We start from the raw sequence: 19,747 nt of genomic DNA, 5'->3' as shown, positions 1-19,747 counted from the left end.
GTGCCCCTTTATATAAATGTTTTGATTGCGCTGTTTTGTTGTGGCGCCATTGTCTTTCTAATTTTTTGCATGCAGACTTTTCCTGGCTCAGTTCTGGGGTAAACCATTTAGCTGAGTTTCGCCTGGGAGTGAGTCTGGGTTTAAGTTTAATAGGGATGATAACATCCAACACTTTCCCCAGCCCCTCATTAAATTCGGTCAGCATGTTGTCCACATCCTGATCTTCTAACGGTGATGTAGACCGGTAGATTTCCTCAAAAGCTTGAGGGGTAAGTTTATCCCACTGCCTCTGTACCGTAGAGCACCTGCCAGTAAGCTGGCCGCTGGGACCCTGGGCGGGCAGGGGGGAGATAAACTTGATCATCAGATGGTCAAACCAGACCAGGGGCATCATTTGCTATGGTGGTGCGTAGAGGTTGCGGAGGTCTTGGACCTGCAGCTTCCAATGGTGGTTGTAAGACTAGCGTCTTGACAGCGGTCCTGCAGCCTGGTGTCTCCAACTCTGAACCCTTGTTGACTTTGTATGAGGCCTTGACAGACGTTCTTCTGGGCACTTGGTCCAAGCCCAGCACAGGGGCAACTGTGAATAGAACGATTGCCCGGCACCATCGCTCTGCAACAGGTGACCCAGTTTTCCTCACCACCCACACTACAAAGGTTGGTGGTTCAAGCTTCCACTTCCTGTGGCGCGTTCCCTTCCTCAGCCCTGGACAGGGAATCCTAAAAACTGGAAAGCTTTGGGAACAAAATGTTCTCTTTCGGCAGTCTAGCTTTGCGGTCAGTGAACACTGCATGCCTTTTGCGCCGTTATTCCCATTCGATATGGGACACGGTTGTGCAGGTGCTGTCCGGAGTCTTGGAAGGGGACCTGATTCTACTCTCCCAAGCTATTTCAGGTGGGAGAAATGCAGTGAAGTTCGCCATGCGATGTGGAGTTCAGCCTTCCTGTATGCCTTTCCGCCCATACCACTCCTGCCCAGAGTGCTAAAGATGATCAAGGGTGACCAGGCACAAGTTGTTCCTGTGGCTCCGTACTGGGTACGGAAGGTCTGGTATCCTGAGCTTCTGTCAATGAACACCAATCCTTCGATCAGGCTGCCTCTTCGGCAGGTGGGGGGCAAACTTCGGCCACAGCAGCAGGGGAGAGTCCTCCACCCGAACCTGTCCACTCTCCGCCTACGGAGATTGAGCGTCGACAGCTGACGGCTTTTGACCATCCTCCCGAAGTCTGTGAAGTTATGGCAGCCAGGTGTCCCTCCACGAAATCCATATACGCCTGCTGATGCAACAGATTTTGTACAGAACGGTCTATTGACCCCTTACCGGCCTCTGTCAGATATTCTCCTATTTATCATTTCCTTGGCCAGCCAGGGCTCTCGAAAGGGCTACCTTTCGGCCCTCTCAGCTTTTCTTCGGCTGCCAGATCAGCCTTCACTTTTTAAGTCCGCTTTGGTGCAGAGGCTTTTGAAGGGGTTAACCCATTTGTTTCCCCCTTCTCCTTTTTGTGTGCCACAGTGGTACCTTAATTTGGTCCTTACTTTATTGATGTGTGCACCGTTTGAGCCGCTGCAAAACTCCCCTCTACGGTTGCTCACTATCAAAACGGCCTTTTTAGTGGCAATTACCTTTTGCCGAACTGCAAGCATAGTCTTCGCAGCCTTCTTACCCAACAATGTTTCCGGAAAAAGTGGTACTATGAACTAGGGCATCCTTTTTGCCCAAGGTTGTAACTCCCATCTAGGATAGTCCATTACTCTGCCCAATCTCTATGCACCTCCGTTCCCTTCCAAAGAAGAGGAACGTCTTCATTGTCTGGACCCAGAAAGAGCATTATCATTCTACCTTGATCGCACTAAAGAGTTCTGGGTGGATGACCAACTCTTTGTAGGGTATGTGGGAGCAAAGAAGGAGCATGCTGTTCAGAAGAGGACTATCCCCCGTTGGGTTATCCTCTATATAATGATTTGTTATGCCTTTGCAAAGAATCAATCTCCTGAAGGCCTTGGGGCCCATTCCCCCAGGGCGAAGGCAGCCACCACAGCCCTCCAGCGTGGGGTTCCAATTGCAGATATCTGCCAAGTGGCTACATGGGCATCTTTGCACATGATTGCTAGACACTATTGTGTGGATTCTCAGGTTTGTAGAGAGGGCCTGTTTGGACACTCTGTTCTGCGGGATTTTCTGGTCTAAAACGTTTCCACAGTCCCACCTCCAGGGAAGGTGTACGGCTTGGGAATCTGTTCAAATGTAAGGAATCTGCGGCTAGATGCCTCTATCTGATGGACAATTTAATTACCTTCGGTAACGCCTTATCTGGTAAAGACATGATCTAGCTGCAGATTCCTTACCGACCCACCCATCTTCCCCGTACTCTTGAATTGTTATCAGTGTCAGGACTGTTCCTCTTCATGGCCCTAGCCGTCTTAAACACGCCATGGTAAGTCACTTCATGGCTCCTGGCATGGAAATTCATGCAAGGTACTGACGTCAGCGTGCCAGAGTGACGGTTATATTGAGGTCGTGGACGTCACAATGACGACTAATACGACAACGCTGACGTCGCGCAGAGTCGACCGACGCCACCTACCGGCACACAGGTGTACTTCTAAGAAAAATCTTTGGGATCCAGACTTACACCTGGAAGCTCAAAAGTAAGGAATCATTTGCTAGATCATGTCTCTACCAGCTAAGGCGTCACTGGAGGTAAATAACTTGTCCATTAAGGGAAGAGGTAAAGAAACTTTTACAAAAACAGGCAATAGAGAAAGTACCAAAGAGGGAGCACAACAGAGGTAACTTATCACCTTACTTCTTGGTACCAAAGCAAGATCTCACATTAAGACCAATTCTGGATCTCAGATTCATAAAAAAATGAATTTGCATGCAGCAGTTCAAGATGATAATCCTGTAAGAGGTAATCCCTCTCCGACAAAAGGGGTACTGCATGGCAACCATAGACTTAAGGAGATCTACACATAGCAATTAATCAAAGACCAGCAGTATCTCAGGTGCATGCACGTAGACACACTACCATTTCAGAGTCTTACCCTTTGGAATAAAATCTGCACCGAGTATTTACAAAATGCCTTGCTGCAGTGGCAGCATTCCTGAGAAGGAAAGTAATTCACTTCTACCCTTACCTAGGCAACTGGTTGGTGAAGGCAAACTCCAAACAAGAATTTCACAGACCGAATCAAAAGGTAATCCCAACTCTACAAAGACTGGGATTCTCCATTAACCTCAAGAAAATCGCAAGCCCCGGACCATGAAAAGATCTTCCTAATTACGGTTCTTTTCGAATTGCAATTAGGAAATCGGTACTCCTAATGTATGAAGCACTTTGAGTTTTATTAGCAATTCCTACTGGGTCGCAAATAGACCTACCTCACACATATTAAAGATGTAGGTCACAGTTTGCTGTTGAGGTCTGCAGGCCGCTGTGTTGCTTTTTAATAAAGTAATCTTTTTATTTTTTTATTTTAAATGCTAAATTTGCAGTTTTATTTTTCAAGAGTAGGCATGGTACCACTGTCTGCTCTTAAAAAATGTTTGTATTCCATTCTCTAAGCAGAAGTGGTCCCATGGGAACCCCTTCCCATGTGCGCATGGGTAATCACCATCAAGAAGTCGGTAAATATGAATGTTTTGCTTTCGCAATTCAGTCGTGAAACATTCATACATTTCATTCAGATTCGGTATTTGGAAGGGACGCCCTAAACATTCCTCTTCCAAATATGAAATCGTGAACACAACTTTTGATTCGGGATCGTGTTACCGAATCGCAGTTTGTGTTTTGTACATTTGTAAAAGCATTTTTGCATCGGAATCGGCCTGATCAGCCGTTCCGGACTGCAAAAATGTTTTGTACATGTGGCCCGAAGTCTGTTATGGCTCCTTTTGTCATGTATGAATTTCAGTTTAGAAAGGTTAACCACACCTAGCTTATGTGCTGTTCATGTGACCATCTTCTGTCCGTCCAGTGATACAGTAGACTTAACAAAAATGTGCTAGGCTAACCCCAAAGTTTTTTTTTTTTATAGAAATAACAATGGTTTTGGGTGGCCTCAGAAGGTCCTCGTGAAGTGGAGTATAACTATGGTACTGGAATTAATCCTGGGAGAAAGTTTTGTAAGGTAACATACACATAGAATACTTTATTTATGTTTTTACAATTAAGTTTTTCAGGTGCTCACACATGTGACAAGGTGCTTATAGTGACTGGGTGAGAAATTTTAAAAGAACTATATACAAGGTGTCACAAACAAGGGTATTCCCCAAAGAAATATATACAGTAGGGTAGGGGAGTTTCCTTGAATGGGTCGACTGCGTTTCGATCTAAACAATTCTAGATCATCATCAGGACGTGAGCTTTCTTCGCAAAATTGGCAGAATTATTTTCCATCAGGTATTTGGAGAACAAGGTTCTTAGGCTGTTGTAACTAATTCCAACTGCTCGGCGTGTTCTTATCAGGGCTCGAGAAATTAATTCTTGGTGAGGTTTTGGTCTAATTTTATAGCGTTTCCAACATTGTCGATAGTCTTCCGTTATTGTTTGCAGAGATTAAATAATGAAGAATGAAAATAATGAATTTGTGCGGGTCTTGATCCGATAATAGTGGCTGTACAACATCCCGATGGCAGCGAGGCAGAGATAGCTGAGCCGCGTACCGCTGTGATTAATTCCCGTCGGGATGTTGTACAGCCACTATTATCGGATCAAGACCCGCACAAATTCATTATTTTCATTCTTCATTATTTAATCTCTGCAAACAATAACGGAAGACTATCGACAATGTTGGAAACGCTATAAAATTAGACCAAAACCTCACCAAGAATTAATTTCTCGAGCCCTGATAAGAACACGCCGAGCAGTTGGAATTAGTTACAACAGCCTAAGAACCTTGTTCTCCAAATACCTGATGGAAAATAATTCTGCCAATTTTGCGAAGAAAGCTCACGTCCTGATGATGATCTAGAATTGTTTAGATCGAAACGCCGTCGACCCATTCAAGGAAACTCCCCTACCCTACTGTATATATTTCTTTGGGGAATACCCTTGTTTGTGACACCTTGTATATAGTTCTTTTAAAATTTCTCACCCAGTCACTATAAGCACCTTGTCACATGTGTGAGCACCTGAAAAACTTAATTGTAAAAACATAAATAAAGTATTCTATGTGTATGTTACCTTACAAAACTTTCTCCCAGGATTAATTCCAGTACCATAGTTATACTCCACTTCACGAGGACCTTCTGAGGCCACCCAAAACCATTGTTATTTCTATAAATACTTCAACCCCAGGTTTTACTAATGGGGGTACCCTTGTTTTTCATAATAACCCCAAAGTTTGACACATTCTAAAGCTATAGCAAGAGTGTTCCTGCCAGAGCCATACATAGCAGGTCTGTTTGTGCATGAATGTTTCAGCAAACTGGTATAGCTTTTCCTATTACTACATCTACTTGGAGTGCAAAGGAAGCATGCACAACAGTTACATGTGCATAACTGATGTTGGTGTGATGTTGAAAGGTAGGTAGAAGAGTGTTCTGCTATCTACATTGTACCTGTGTGTGAATGAAGCTTGAACTGCTCCTGCTGCAATGTATCTGGTTTGAATGTTATTGAAGCTTGAATATATTTTCACTATACAAATGGTACACCTTTGTCAGTAATCTATCATTCAGTGTTGGTTCCCTTTTCAATAACAGTAGGCCTCTTCTAAACCTTCAGAGAACTCAAACTATTCTTTCAGTTTAGTGCCTTTGGCAACCACTGTCTTTTTCTGGCATTTGAAAGTCAGCAATATAAAAACCTCTTTATGCAACAATCACTGGTATGAAATTCCACTGTACAAGACAGCTAACTATGCTTTTGAAGTGAACCTATTTCTCCGATTTAACTCTTACAGCTTAATCGAATGTGATAGCATTACTGTAGAATGTGTCTAATAGCAGTCCTGTTGTGAACCATATACTGTTGGACACACAAAATATTCTTTTGCTGAGGTTATTCTTAAACGTCAACTCTAATATCTCAGCCATCTTAGCTAGGACTACATCCCCTAAGGCAGGTGGGTTCCCTTGCTGCTTTTACAGATCTATAGTACTTAACAACTGTAAAGCCCTTGCTGTAAAGACATCCAAGGTTTCTTTTTCTCGGAGACCTAAAAATACAAATGGGAGTTTACATTTTTTTTACAGTGCAGTATTGTGAATGTTGTTAAAACCTGAGTCGGGTCGGGGACAATCGATATTTGCCCGGCGGTATTGCCTCTGTGACCCTCTAGTTATTTAATCAATGAAGAGGCAGGCGCTGGAGACTGGAAAGCAGGAAACAAGGTTTTTATTCTCTCCGGAGGAGAACACAACAAAACCGGCAGAAGGTATCGTTCTGAGGTGCTCTAGATACATTTCTGAGGCCTGGCCTCTTATACACTGTTTTATGACTTTATTGTAGATTACACATTCATGTTAAAGCTTTGATGTATGGAAAAGACATTCCCGGAAATCCCCTTTGGGCCCGTTCCCATACACATTTACAGTTGAAGTCCCCACCCTAGTCATAACAGGTGATGAGTATCACGCAGCTGGATATTCCGCCGATTCACGGAATGTGGGGGGTTTGATCGGATCTCATGGAGTGGGGGCTTTGATCAACCCGGGGATCCTTTGATGGGGGAAGCTTTCTATTGTACGGGGAGGGGCAAGGAATGGTATCGGCAGAGCTGGGTGTCGGCCTGGGAACGGGGAAGACAAAACGGGCACACAGGGAAAAAGGGGGTTTGCGTCTAAGGGCCGGAGATCATGAAAGGGAAGCAGGGAGGTGTCGCGCTGGGAACAGGATGAGGGCCTGGGGCAGAGCAGCGCCGAAGAGGGGTTTATGACTCAAGGCAGGTGCAAGCAGGGGGTGGTCAGCGTGCAGGCTTAGTGAAGGCGAAGGGCTATGCCAGGGGCCAGCGGCATGCAAAAGGGTTCGTTCTGATCGGGGCATCTTAAAAATGGCGGGCGCGCACGACAAAAGTGTGGCATCAGGGGAAGAGGCAAGATGGCGCAGATAATGTTCACCAAAACGTACTAATTTTCAACAGTCCTCCCTTTAACATATTCAAGACATCTTGCTGGCTCATTTTCTACTCGGTTCTATTGTGGTGGGCATGAGAAAGAAAACGGTAGGAACCCTAGATGAAAAGAGTTGTAAACAATACATTTTAACATTTCTAGTTTTTAGGAGGTGAGCCTATTTGATAAACTTTGATCAATTTGTTTAGCAGGAAAGTCATAGGAATGCAATACAAAAACGATTCTGTAGCGAGAGCAGCAAGTATATTTCATACTGGCAGGTTATTACATATCTATCAGGTTCGGATTGGAGCATGATCAATACAATGGCGGCTGGGAGAGAAATGAGGTCTAGCAGGAACGGCGATTGGGGATGTCAAATGTTCGAAGTTTAACGAGTTCTCATCATTCTTTGTTGCCTTTCGTTGGCGCTGTTGAGCACCGGCGGTGGAGCTACAAGTCCAGCTCTGTTCTAAGTTCTGCGTTGCAGGGCACGACCCTTTCCTCGCGTTTCTGGTCGGAAAGGTCCTTTTTCGCCCTGTGTCCTTTGAGGTGATTGTCAGAAAGTTCAGATGGAAGAAGAGCGTACAAAACAGTCCATAGGGTAGGTCAGAGGAAAAGGGGGATGGAGCAAGGCCAAATTAGGAACAAACTAGGGGAACGAGAGACTTCAAATAGGCGGGCGTGTGACCGAATTCAGAGAGCGGGGACTTGTCGACAAACACTGGACATCGAGCAGGGGCATCAGGTCGACCCTTTCTTCTCATGTTGTCGAAAACAGTGCCTCGTCCTGCAGCTCTTTTCTGTCGTGGTCTCGCCTTGGCTAATGTCGCAGGTGTTCCTTAGTCTGCAGTCAGGCCTCGTGCTCCCACATCCGGTCCTTCTCTCCTCCAACAGCAGTACCCTTAAACAAGTTTGAAAAGACAGTCTTTAGAGAATTTGCAGATGAAGATAATCAAAAAGTCTATTTCTCCCCCAGCTCCAGGCAAAGAATGAAAATGCCCGTTATATTAGTGTTCACAACTGGCATATGAATGACCGGTGACGGGCCTGTTGGATTTGCTATGACTTTCCTTTACAATTATTTATTACAGTCACGACAGTTCATCTGATGGTGACCCACCTTCGTGAGACGAACCTGGCAAAGATATGCCGTTCTCTAGAGTTTTACATTTACAAAGGGTACTGTGAGTCGTCAACATGGTACTACACAGGTATTTTGCTGAGAGACGAACATGGCTAAACATTTCCTTTCTATCGATGCATCCTGCTTTTCAACTACTACGGGGTTCATTTCGATGATTTCTTTTCCTTGGACTAGTCTGTTAGCCTTGTAAAACATCATTCTGGATCCTACGTAACCTTTTACAGCCCGATTACTTAATTAGGAAGGACAGGGGTTTTATGGGAAACAACCAGGGACATAGGAAACTTGTGGTAAGGGCATAAATCGACCCATCTCTCACAACCGGAAATGAGGGGTAGTTTCATAATTCCAGTTTTTGGGCGGCTGATACAGGGGAGGTAACAGGGGTGATCATTTTTCCGGTTTGGGTATTGTGACAATTCGGGGCGGGGAGGGTCGCGTATTCTGAGGTCCTTGTTTTATACCATAGGAGCCGTTGACATGTAGTTCCCTTATTTCGGGCCAGATTAGGGAACCTCTGTCGTCTTGCCTGTCCTTTCCCTTACGGCCCAACCTCGGTTCATTGATTTCTAGCGGAAAAGGAGAGGTAATGACGCGGCCTCAGGGTGATTGTATTAAAGACAAGTTTTTGTGCAAATACTGACGGTATTTGAAGCCAATTAGGTGGTGTCCTAGGGGTGGCAGTCTGCCAATTTCGGGGCTAATCACTCGGAAGAGTGGGAGTGCAAAAATAGAGGGAGAGAGAGAGAGAGAGAGAGAGAGAGAGAGAGAGAGAGAGAGAGAGAGAGAGAGAGCGCAACGGCAGGCTAAATAGTACACGTGCAACAGAGAGGGTGGCAGTGTATTCAAGAAAGGCTATTTAGTGCATTTACACAGTAAAGGGCATTCACGGGTCTGCGTTAGAATCTTGTAATCATGCAGTTTGAGCATTAGACAGGGTAGAGGGGACGTGCCTTGAGAAAAAGGAAAGAAGAAAGGAGGTACCATTTTGTCGCACTTTCTCGCATTCTCGGTCCTTCGACCAGTTGGGTCAACGCCTCAGTCACACACACACATTCCCTCATAGTTTCGCATCATACGTGACATGGGTTCATTCGTCCGGTCTGGTTTAAGGGTGATCACTTTTTATCAGGTTGTGCTAATTTTTCGAGTTTGTTCGATACGTGAGTAGTTTGCAGGCGTGCTTAGACACCACCTTGCGGCGCTAGTCCGCTTCGTGTATTAGACATGGCAAGGCTTCAGATCTTCGCCACACCTCGGCTGTAATCTCTGATGTAACCTGCAGAGGGAGGGAAAAAAAAAGGGGGTGGGGGGAGACAGCATTCGCGCATATTCAAATACATGGATTCATAAGTTCTTTACTTACCTCTTACTCGTCTTTCCTCCTCGGGGCAGGGTCCCCGGGGATATGGTTTCTGGAGTCGAGGGGGGTAGTGTGTCCATATAGGTCGTGTGCGGGGAAACGTAAAAAGGAAACCAGAGGTGCTTAGTGCGAGGTATCTAGTCAAAGGATGTATCTCACTATCGGGATCCTTAAACCTCTTTCAACGCTGTGGCGTTCTAAGGTTCTTCGGTTCTTGGGTCAGCTCCGTTCCCTGATACTTTGGAACGTTGTACTTTATAACATTTACATTATTTCATTTCACCCTCCTTTTACATTCCCTCATTTACACCGTTCGTTTTACCCATCCTTGGAAGTCAAGGTCTTCCTCTGCGCGAGAGTTCATGGGTCAGTCGCGTACTTTGAAGGCGGAGTGTCGTGTTGTCGATCCGATCCGTCCCCCAGGGCTGGGCAACCATCTTCTTTTAACCTTAAAGAGAGAGCAGAGTAGGGTGCACAGAAAAGAACTTTCCCACCGATCCCACATTTTTAAAATAAAGCATGCAATACCCGTCCATAGTTTCAAAAACTTTATTTTGCAAAATCATTTCAGCATGTGGATTATGAGGGTGCGGTCGTATTTGGCCGGTCGTGGCAATGGCTAAAGTGCGTACAGTGGGGGGTGTCGTTTGCAGCAATAAAAACATCGGAAAGTTTTACTCATTCATTTGTAAGAAACTAAAACGTCTATTAATTGGCTGGGGGTTCGGGGGCATTTATTTTCATAATTTAGAAGCATAATCATAATAGTTGTAATCAGATTTCCTATATGCATACCGTACGTGTGCGTCATAAATGAGGTTTACATCAGTTATAAAAATATAATACATTGTACATTTGTAATCAACATTTGTAACGGGGATCCTTTCATACTGTTCGTCGAGTGAGTTCTCCTTGTCTTTTCTAGCCAAGTGTACAAAGGATCATATAAAATCTCAGAACATCAAGTTTATATTAGTGCGAAGGAACACCACGAGGTGTTCGTAAGTTCCGATTGATACCAGCGCCATTTTGGGCGGGGCCGGCTCAGTCCGGAAGCAGCATCAGGGGGAAATGTTTCCCATTACTGGCAGTTTGGACCAGAGTCCTTTTCGGCAGTTCTAGAATTCATGCTAACAGAAGGAGTGGCAATGTCATGTTTGTTTCGTTGGCGATCAAGGCAGCCGTCCCTTACCGGAAGCCTGCAAAGGCCGAAGGTTCCGCCGGGGACCTTTGTAGGATCTTCAAGGCTGCGGAGATGCTGTCGGAGATGGGGGCTCGTGCTCCAGGGGGCAAATGTTCGAGTTATATTGCTGGTCAAAGTTACTCTAGTGGCCGGGGCCCGCCTTCCAGCGGACCCAGACGCCATTTTGAGGCCCTACAGGGGCCACTCTCGTCGAGTTTGCAAGAGTGGGAGAGATCCTTCGGAGTGAAAGGAAGAGGTCCCTGTTGTGTGAAAGCGGGACGTTCAGCTGGGGTGCAGCTGTGATGCCCCCACCTGGGGGGGGGGCGGCGAGGGAGACTCGTCCGCATCGTCTCCTTCTCCCGGTGCACCCCATGCCGCTCCTTTTCATCGCCCCGCATGAAGGTCTCTCCACATCCGGTGTTCCCCAAGTCCTGTGCTCAGTGCTGTGGGAGTATGGCCACCTGTGGCGCGCATTCGGCGCGGCACGAGTATCAGTGCAGTCATTGCAGGTTCGGTGTTCCGAAAATATGGCCACCATTGCACGTTCGGTGCTGCGCAAGTACTGGGGTGCCACCATGGTGTGTTCGGTGCTGTGGAAGTATTGGCACCATCGCCTGACTGGGGGTGTTCGGCGTCGGGCCGGGGGCTGGGAGACCTCCTATCGGTGGAGGTGGGAGAGGCTCGTCCGCGTCGCCTCTCCCTCCCAGCCCAACTTGGACAAATTGTTGTGGAGGTACGTGCAGGACATCCCGCCGTCCAGAGCTGCTGCGGCTGTTACGGAAGGGAAAAGGAAGAGGTGCCTCGTTCTTCTCTGGACATGTGGCGGGACTACTTAAGTCTATCCAGGCCCGTTGCGGCTGGCTGAGGAGACATGTGGCGGGACTACCTACAACTGCCCGGGCTGCTGGCTCCTGCCTCTCCTCCGGCTCCCCCATACGTTAAGATTTCCTGACCAAGAGTTGGCGGCCGGGCCCGCCTTATATGGGTTGCCGTTGGTTGGGCGTAGCCGTAACCCTGCCCTACTTTGGAAGGTTCCAGAATGGGGGGGGGCGAATGTTCTGTTTGACTTTCATTTTCTACAGTTTACCGTTATTATTCCTTGTTTGTTGTGCTAAATTAAAAGTTCAAGTTCATTAATGGTCTACGGATTTTGTTTTACCATTTCTTTCTTTCCAGGTTGCTTTTATGCTAAGTTTCTGCTAACAGAGGTTGAGTAACACGGAAACACGTGTAGAGGGATGACGCAGATTTGTACATTACATACACACAAACTCAGACGGGGGACAGTACAAGTACGACATACAAAGACCCAAGACGAACATAAAACAGTTATTGGTCATAATTATCTCTTTCCGTCTGTGAATTTGAAACGAGGCTGGGTTCCCGTCTTGACGTTGCCCGACCTAGGAGAACTTGAGCATGCCGCTGAAATTGTCCTGGCGGAATCTGTGCCATCGGGCATAATCAAACGTGGTGGTTCTGTCTGGTCTGTCTGTGTAAGTCGGGTTCTTCTTTGTCTCGCGCTTTTTCTCGTACTGCCGGTCTGTCGTTCCTGTCGGCCCTTTGCCTTTACTCACGCTCAGTAGAGTCGGGCATTGGGCTTTCCAGTGTCCGACATACCTACAAAAAGCGCATTGGTCTGGCCCTAAGTCTGGTCGTCTTTTGCATAGTGTCGGGGGATAAGTTGTGGGTAGCGGTGTCCTGGGGTTGTCCTGTCGGTATATTTCTCTACTTGGTTTGTCCTCGTCTTTTCTCTGTCGTTGCATAGCCTCTCTGCGCCACATACCGAGACTGTCGAGCATAATTGGCGTTGTCTTATTATTTCGAAGGGCTATTTCTAACGTTTCTATTTTATCAAGGTCAAAGGATCCTGCCAGTGGCCACTGTTTGTCTTGACTCTCTTCGGTATACCTGTGCCACAATTTATTATAGGCTATGGTGACTAATCCATAGTTTATGAACATGTCCTTATTAGGGGTGCCTTCTAGTGGAGCTATATGGTCCACCTCTAATACACGGTCCGGGCTAAACAGGCTATTAATCAGTGGGGAGAAGACAGACATGACGGCTCGTAACGAGGGACTAAAAAGTCAGCACTGCCTATCTTATCACTAGGTGCAAAGACTGGACAGAATATTTCTATTCAACGTTGTTTGCAGGCAGTGAATACCTCATGGATCAAAAATAACAAAAAAGACCAATAAATAACAATGGGGAGAATGAGTAGGTCCGCAAAGATCTGCGTTACCTACCCTTTTCACTATCTGCAAAAAGGGTGGTCTCTTCCCTGTTTGCAGACAGGGAATCTCCAGGAAACAATAGTTTTGCGAACAACAGTTCAGTTTCAAGTAATTATTGAGTGGGGGAGAAAAATAAGCACGGCTGCTGCCCTACCTATCCTCCACTGCTTGCAAAGAGAGAGCCCGTTGTTTCTCCGTTTGTAGACAGTGAATCTCAAAATAAATAAAGAGCAATACTAGTATTTTATAAACAATCAAACAATCAAGCAATCATTTCGCAACTTGTCGTGATTACACGACCTTACCCGGACCATGTGGACAGTTTCTTGTCTTCCGAATCCAGCGCCCGATCGTCCTCTTTTTCTCGTATTTCTCACGGCACTCCTGATGGTCCCCACTCAGGACCGTAGATCACTCGAGAGAGGTCTGTTCGGAACTAGTGAAGTTCGGATGATCGGCTGCCAGACGAGGGTCTATTGGGCAAGAGCTCTCCCGATCGTTGCAGTCGTTCACTCTGTCGTCGGGACCTCTCCCACTGGATCCACGAGTCGCTGATGGGCCCCACGCTTGGGACGCCAATTGTTAAAACCTGAGTCGGGTCGGGGACAATCGATATTTGCCCGGCGGTATTGCCTCTGTGACCCTCTAGTTATTTAATCAATGAAGAGGCAGGCGCTGGAGACTGGAAAGCAGGAAACAAGGTTTTTATTCTCTCCGGAGGAGAACACAACAAAACCGGCAGAAGGTATCGTTCTGAGGTGCTCTAGATACATTTCTGAGGCCTGGCCTCTTATACACTGTTTTATGACTTTATTGTAGATTACACATTCATGTTAAAGCTTTGATGTATGGAAAAGACATTCCCGTAAATCCCCTTTGGGCCCGTTCCCACACACATTTACAGTTGAAGTCCCCACCCTAGTCATAACAGGTGATGAGTATCACGCAGCTGGATATTCCGCCGATTCACGGAATGTGGGGGGTTTGATCGGATCTCATGGAGTGGGGGCTTTGATCAACCCGGGGATCCTTTGATGGGGGAAGCTTTCTATTGTACGGGGAGGGGCAAGGAATGGTATCGGCAGAGCTGGGTGTCGGCCTGGGAACGGGGAAGACAAAACGGGCACACAGGGAAAAAGGGGGTTTGCGTCTAAGGGCCGGAGATCATGAAAGGGAAGCAGGGAGGTGTCGCGCTGGGAACAGGATGAGGGCCTGGGGCAGAGCAGCGCCGAAGAGGGGTTTATGACTCAAGGCAGGTGCAAGCAGGGGGTGGTCAGCGTGCAGGCTTAGTGAAGGCGAAGGGCTATGCCAGGGGCCAGCGGCATGCAAAAGGGTTCGTTCTGATCGGGGCATCTTAAAAATGGCGGGCGCGCACGACAAAAGTGTGGCATCAGGGGAAGAGGCAAGATGGCGCAGATAATGTTCACCAAAACGTACTAATTTTCAACAATGTGACTGACACTGGTTTCACATGCAAGTAAATTGTTATGCTATTAAAGGCTGTCCCGCTGATCTTATATTTAGAACTTTACTTTGATCATCATTCTTACTAAACTGTAACTTAATTATTCTTTTTAGCATTTTTTAAATTATTTGTATTTATTGTAATTTTAAAATAAACTCTAATTTTTATTTTTAACAGTGCAATAATGACTGGATCCTACAACAATTTCTTTAGGATGTTTGACCGATCGACAAGAAGGGATATTACATTGGAAGCTTCAAGGGAGAGCAGCAAACCACGTGCCATCCTAAAGCCACGGAAAGTGTGTACAGGTGGCAAAAGAAAGAAAGATGAGATCAGTGTTGACAGTCTGGACTTCAACAAGAAAATACTTCATACTGCATGGCACCCGAAGGAAAACATCATCGCTGTTGCTGCCACAAATAACTTGTATATATTTCAAGACAAAGTTAACTAAACCTGGCTAATTTAAGGACAAGTCTTGCTCTAATATAGTTAAGCCTTCTGGTTTAAAGAAAGGCCATGATGTCCTCCCAGTAAGAACATTGATGCACTTACTTCCCTTTTTAGAAAAAAGGAGAAACTGGCCTTTTGAGCTCATGGCATAGTTCTGCCTTCAGCATGAAGTAGCAGTGGCACAGGTTTCAATGTTTTAAGTGAAGCCCACAGGAAACCGAATTAATGGATACTACTCAATAATGGCCAGTATTCAACACATATTTATTTTGACTGAGCCTTCCTCTCCGTTTAGACCAAAAATATTAACACCTAAGAAAATGTTATCAAAATGTTAATTTTCTCTCTGTTCTACTATTTTGGCCTTCCAGACAACATAATACCTGTGCACACACGTTCCTCCTCGGGCCTTTGTCTTGGCTTCAGTGTTTTTACCTTTGAATACCAAGGTAGGTCTTGAGTGGGTTAGTAAGCAGAGTTTTTGTGAATATTTACTCACTGACTGTATCTATTATCACACCATCTGGTGTATACCACGTAATAAAATTAACAAATTATAAAAGTGTTTTTAAATCTGAAACGAATTTCACTTTTTCATTTTTTCTCTTGCATGTATTAAGACAGTGCTAAATTATTCTTAAGGGAAGAATTGAAAAGAGTTGAGCAGAAAACCTATTTTGACAGCATGATAAAAATATTTTTATGTAATATGCTATAGATCAAAATCTAAATTAACTTTTCACAAGACTACAGTTTGTTTTTGTATTATTTTCCTGTAAAACAAAAATACATCAAATGCCGAAGTGAGAGATCATAGAGATTTGTATGAACTTTTTCAGCCTTAATAGTTTGAAACCAGCTAGTAAAATGAAAATCTAAAGTATTTGAGAACGCAGTCAGTTCATTATTAGAAATCCTTAATATTCGAATTGTAAACAGTGACCTACCATAGGTGCATTATTTTTTTTAATCTTTTTATTACTTTTTTAAGCACATTCTTTTGGTTTATGTTAAATATTCAGAGTAACGGGTATATGCATGTTAAGTTGAACAGTGCAATTCTAGCCAGTGAATTACATTTTAACTTGATTATGCCAAACAATTAGCAAACTTGACAAGTGGGTTTAACTGTGCATTTTAACTTATTCAGGATTTCTGACACTACACACTAATTTATAGTGCATCAGTGGCGGAATTTAAACGTCGGACAGTGATAAATGTTTATAAGATCAATAAGAATGAAGTCTATGTGCCTCCTATATAAAATGTAGAAGTGTTCAGATACACTTCCTTGTTAACAGAATAAAGAAGTACTATGATGATGCACATATTGTGAATGAAATGCAACAAAATATTCCCAGCCCCCATTAATGTCCCTAGAGTGCCACTCTTATTCACATTAAACTACTAAATACTACGCTTTGAGGTTCTGAAATTTTAGTTTAGTTTACAAAAATCCTCTTTATTCTGTATATTGGTTATGACTACTATTTACAAATTGTGGAACCTTTAGGCCAGTAAGCATAAAGAGAAGGTCATGTTCCTTAAATATTATAGTTAATACAATGGGATTGTATATACTTGTTTAATTATTTTGACCAAAAAGGTTAATAAATTTTAAATGTGTTTACCTGGATTGACATTGTTTATTTGTATGTTATTTCCCTTGTATAATTATTTGCAACATAAGAAACACCTTTAAATTACATATAAAAGAAAAAATAAGAATTTCTTAGTTTGACACTGTATCCACTTTAAATCATTTATACTTGTTCTGCAAGGTGTATTTTGATGTACACATTTTTACGGGGATGCTTTCATTTATCAGCAATTTCAGCAGTCTTTCTTCTGCAGCTTCTGTCTTGTGCGCTATGGGATACCATATTTGCCAAATGTGTTCTGTCAAGCTGGAGAGTTATATCTTTAAGCTAGCTCAACAAGTGTGTTAATTGATTTGTACAACTTCTGAAAATGGGGAAACATCCTTTACAACGCAACTTTTACCACGCAGTGCCTTTACGACGCAACTTTTACGACGCAAACCATTACAACGAATTGCGCTGGGGGGCGCTCTAGGATAGGGAGCAGGTTTAATTTACTGTCCAACACCTTCCCTACTATCCACGGGGACTGGAGTTGGAATAGTAAATTAAACTATTCACTATCCAGCGCCCCAAAGCACTATGCGTTGTAATGGTATGCGTTGTAAAAACCGTGTTGTAAAAGCATGCGATGTAAAAGCATGCATTGTAATGTCATACATCCCTGAAAATGTCCTTCTCAATGCATTTATTAAAGTAATTTGCTTTCCTTTCTATACTGATTTTAGTACACGAGAGATCAGTTATCCATAGTCCTTGTTTAACAGCACTTTGGTGACACATTGTTATGCAGTGCATTCAGCTTCCAAATATTATTATACTATTAACCCAGAAGTTCTTTTGTCTACTTCCTTGCTTGCATTGTTTGCTCTGGATTCCACCTACACATTTTTGGGCATTAAAGAGTACACTTGCAATTTATTCTGTTTGTTAACCTTGTCAACCACTCAATTCCAACTTAAATTCTCCCTTTCAGTGACTAAAGACGATTAATATTGATGCATACTCTGGTACGCATTCATGCTGATGAAGCAATCTGCAGTTGCGAAAGCACAGGGATGTCTCATAGCATAAATCCTGTACTTTTAACCACTATTACTGGTGGGACAACATGTTCTCATTGACTAACAATATAGGTGTGCCCTCACATGACATGTCTAGGAATATATATTTGGCATAGTCTAAGCTGCCGGCATTACATTTATGGCCTTTTTTGAGAGTGAGCTAGCCACTGACTTTTTAATGCACTGTGGGAGGGCAGGCTGTATATACAGACGCGGAGGCTTTATGTATTGTCTGGTAGTGGTTGTTTTATTATCCGAAAGTACAGTGGGTGAAGATAAGGTGGGAAAAAAGGTGTCCTCTTCTTCTGAATCCTCTGATGGCGATGGAGTGGTCTTGGTGTCTCCCGGGATGGGGCCAGGGGCCGTGGACTGGGACTTCACTTCCTCCGTGGTGATGTCAGGAACCGGAGGCTCATCGAGGTGAAAGAAGAAAATGAGGGCCGTCAGTGTTATCTGAATAGTTTTGTTTTATGGTACCGTCACCAACACCCGGTGGTTGAAAACACATTTATAAATGAGGCAGGAAAAGTAGGAATAAGGATATGTGGGCTTTAAACTACGGGAGGGAGTGTGGGGTTTTGAGGGGTGCGTGCCGGAAGGATTCCCCTCCCCAGAGGAGTCTAAAACAACACAATCGCTCCTTACCCAACAGTTTCTCCCCTCCCTCCACGCTCGTCACAACCCTCCCCGACTGCCCGTGAAGCAGTGTGACTCACCGACCCTGCCGCAACTCTCCGGAGTTGCGGCCGCTCCTCAGCTTCCTCCGGTGGACGCCACCAATCTTCGGTCCAATGATCGTCTTCGCTTGCGGCGTCTTCTTCGCATTCCGGTTCCTCCAGGTCGCCAGGTACTTCCGTGTTCGGCTCCTCCTGTCGGGTTCCGCTTCCGCAGGACAACGCACCTCCGTCTTGCTGGGTCCTGTCTTTCAAGGAAGACCTGTTATTATTTCTCCTCCCTCAATGACTTCCGTATGGCTCTGTGAAGAAAGACTAGAGATGGGTGGAATTTCCTCTTGTATGTGGATTGGTTGGTGACTCCCCCAATTACGTCCATTCTCGGTCTTGAAGGATTCTGGTTTTTGTAGTGTTTTTGTGGTATCGGGGCCCATCCTCTCACATGCACTTATTCATTAAATGTCAGTTATCGATCAAATCGATTCCCTTTTATATTGGTAGATGGTGGTGGCTTCTGCACTTAACAAAAAAGTGAAGGTCAGAATGTTTAAATGAATGCCATTCTTAGGACCACACTTAAGTAATGTTTTTTTGCCCACTCTGCTACTCAAAGCAGGAACCAGCCATGGCTGACACCAAGTTTCTGTAGTGCATTGTATGATAAATAACTAGTTGTGTAGGAAATCAACAGAAGCATGGACATCTTTTCTGCTCTTGTACACTTCATGTCACTGTCATAATAATTAGAATTTTATTTCCAGGGATTAACAGGACCCTTTCTCCCTCAGAATTAGAAATTCACCATGTAGAGAAACATGATGAATGCCAATATCCATTGTAAGTTCATGGAACTCGGTGGTGACTTGCAGTATCCTTTAACATACGATAGAGCCTATTATTATTATTACTTATACACAGGATCACACCACACCCTTCCACAAACCTATTAAGGCCTTTGTGTCTTGCTATTTCACATCAAAGAGATAGCATGGCTGTACTAATGAAGGAAAAAAGCAGAATGTGCAGTGTAAAATTAAACACAAAAAGCAGTTAGCAATGTGTGTGAACTAATGTACTGGAATGTATTTAATGTAAGTTAGATTAAAAAAAATACTGTAGCTCAGAATGTGCAGAACCATGCAGAGAAGCAGTCTTTCTTGTAATGACCAATGATTGTGAAGAACCATGAAGAGAGATTGTCCTTCCTGTAGTGACCACTAATCGTGAAAATTATCAAGTTGTTGCCATAAATATCTCTGCTGATCAGTGTTCATTTTTGGAACAGATCAGAACATGAAAAGTAATTTCTCATTTTCCTTGTTCAAACTAAAGTTGTTGTTATGATCTTTGATCTGCTTTTTACTATGGCTACTTACTCTAAAATATGCATAACTCATAACAATAAACTGTATAGCAATAAACCATGAGGTCGAAAGCCAAGTGGTTTGCAAGTGTTTGCAGAACACCAGGTAGGCAATATAGGCATGTTCTACAT

At 44.4% G+C, this 19,747-nt stretch overlaps 1 protein-coding gene across 2 annotated transcripts in view; it reads left to right on the top strand.

Annotated features, from left to right (window-relative positions):
• The window catches only part of PPP2R2D (protein phosphatase 2 regulatory subunit Bdelta), a 275,842-nt gene extending 259,293 nt beyond the window's left edge, over positions 1-16,549 (top strand). For both annotated transcript variants that reach the window (XM_078643482.1, XM_078643483.1), the window contains one exon: positions 14,635-16,549. In XM_078643482.1, coding sequence (XP_078499608.1) covers positions 14,635-14,914 — 280 coding nt within the window. In that variant the 3' untranslated portion in view covers positions 14,915-16,549. The remainder of the gene's footprint in view (positions 1-14,634) is intronic.
• The last annotated feature ends 3,198 nt before the right edge of the window (positions 16,550-19,747 follow it).

This window comes from Lissotriton helveticus, chromosome 5_1 (genome assembly GCF_964261635.1).
Source record: "Lissotriton helveticus chromosome 5_1, aLisHel1.1, whole genome shotgun sequence".
Classification (NCBI taxonomy): Eukaryota; Metazoa; Chordata; class Amphibia; order Caudata; family Salamandridae; genus Lissotriton; species Lissotriton helveticus.
The sequence above is the reverse complement of the archived record's forward strand: the minus strand, read 5'-3'. Positions and strand labels throughout refer to the sequence as shown.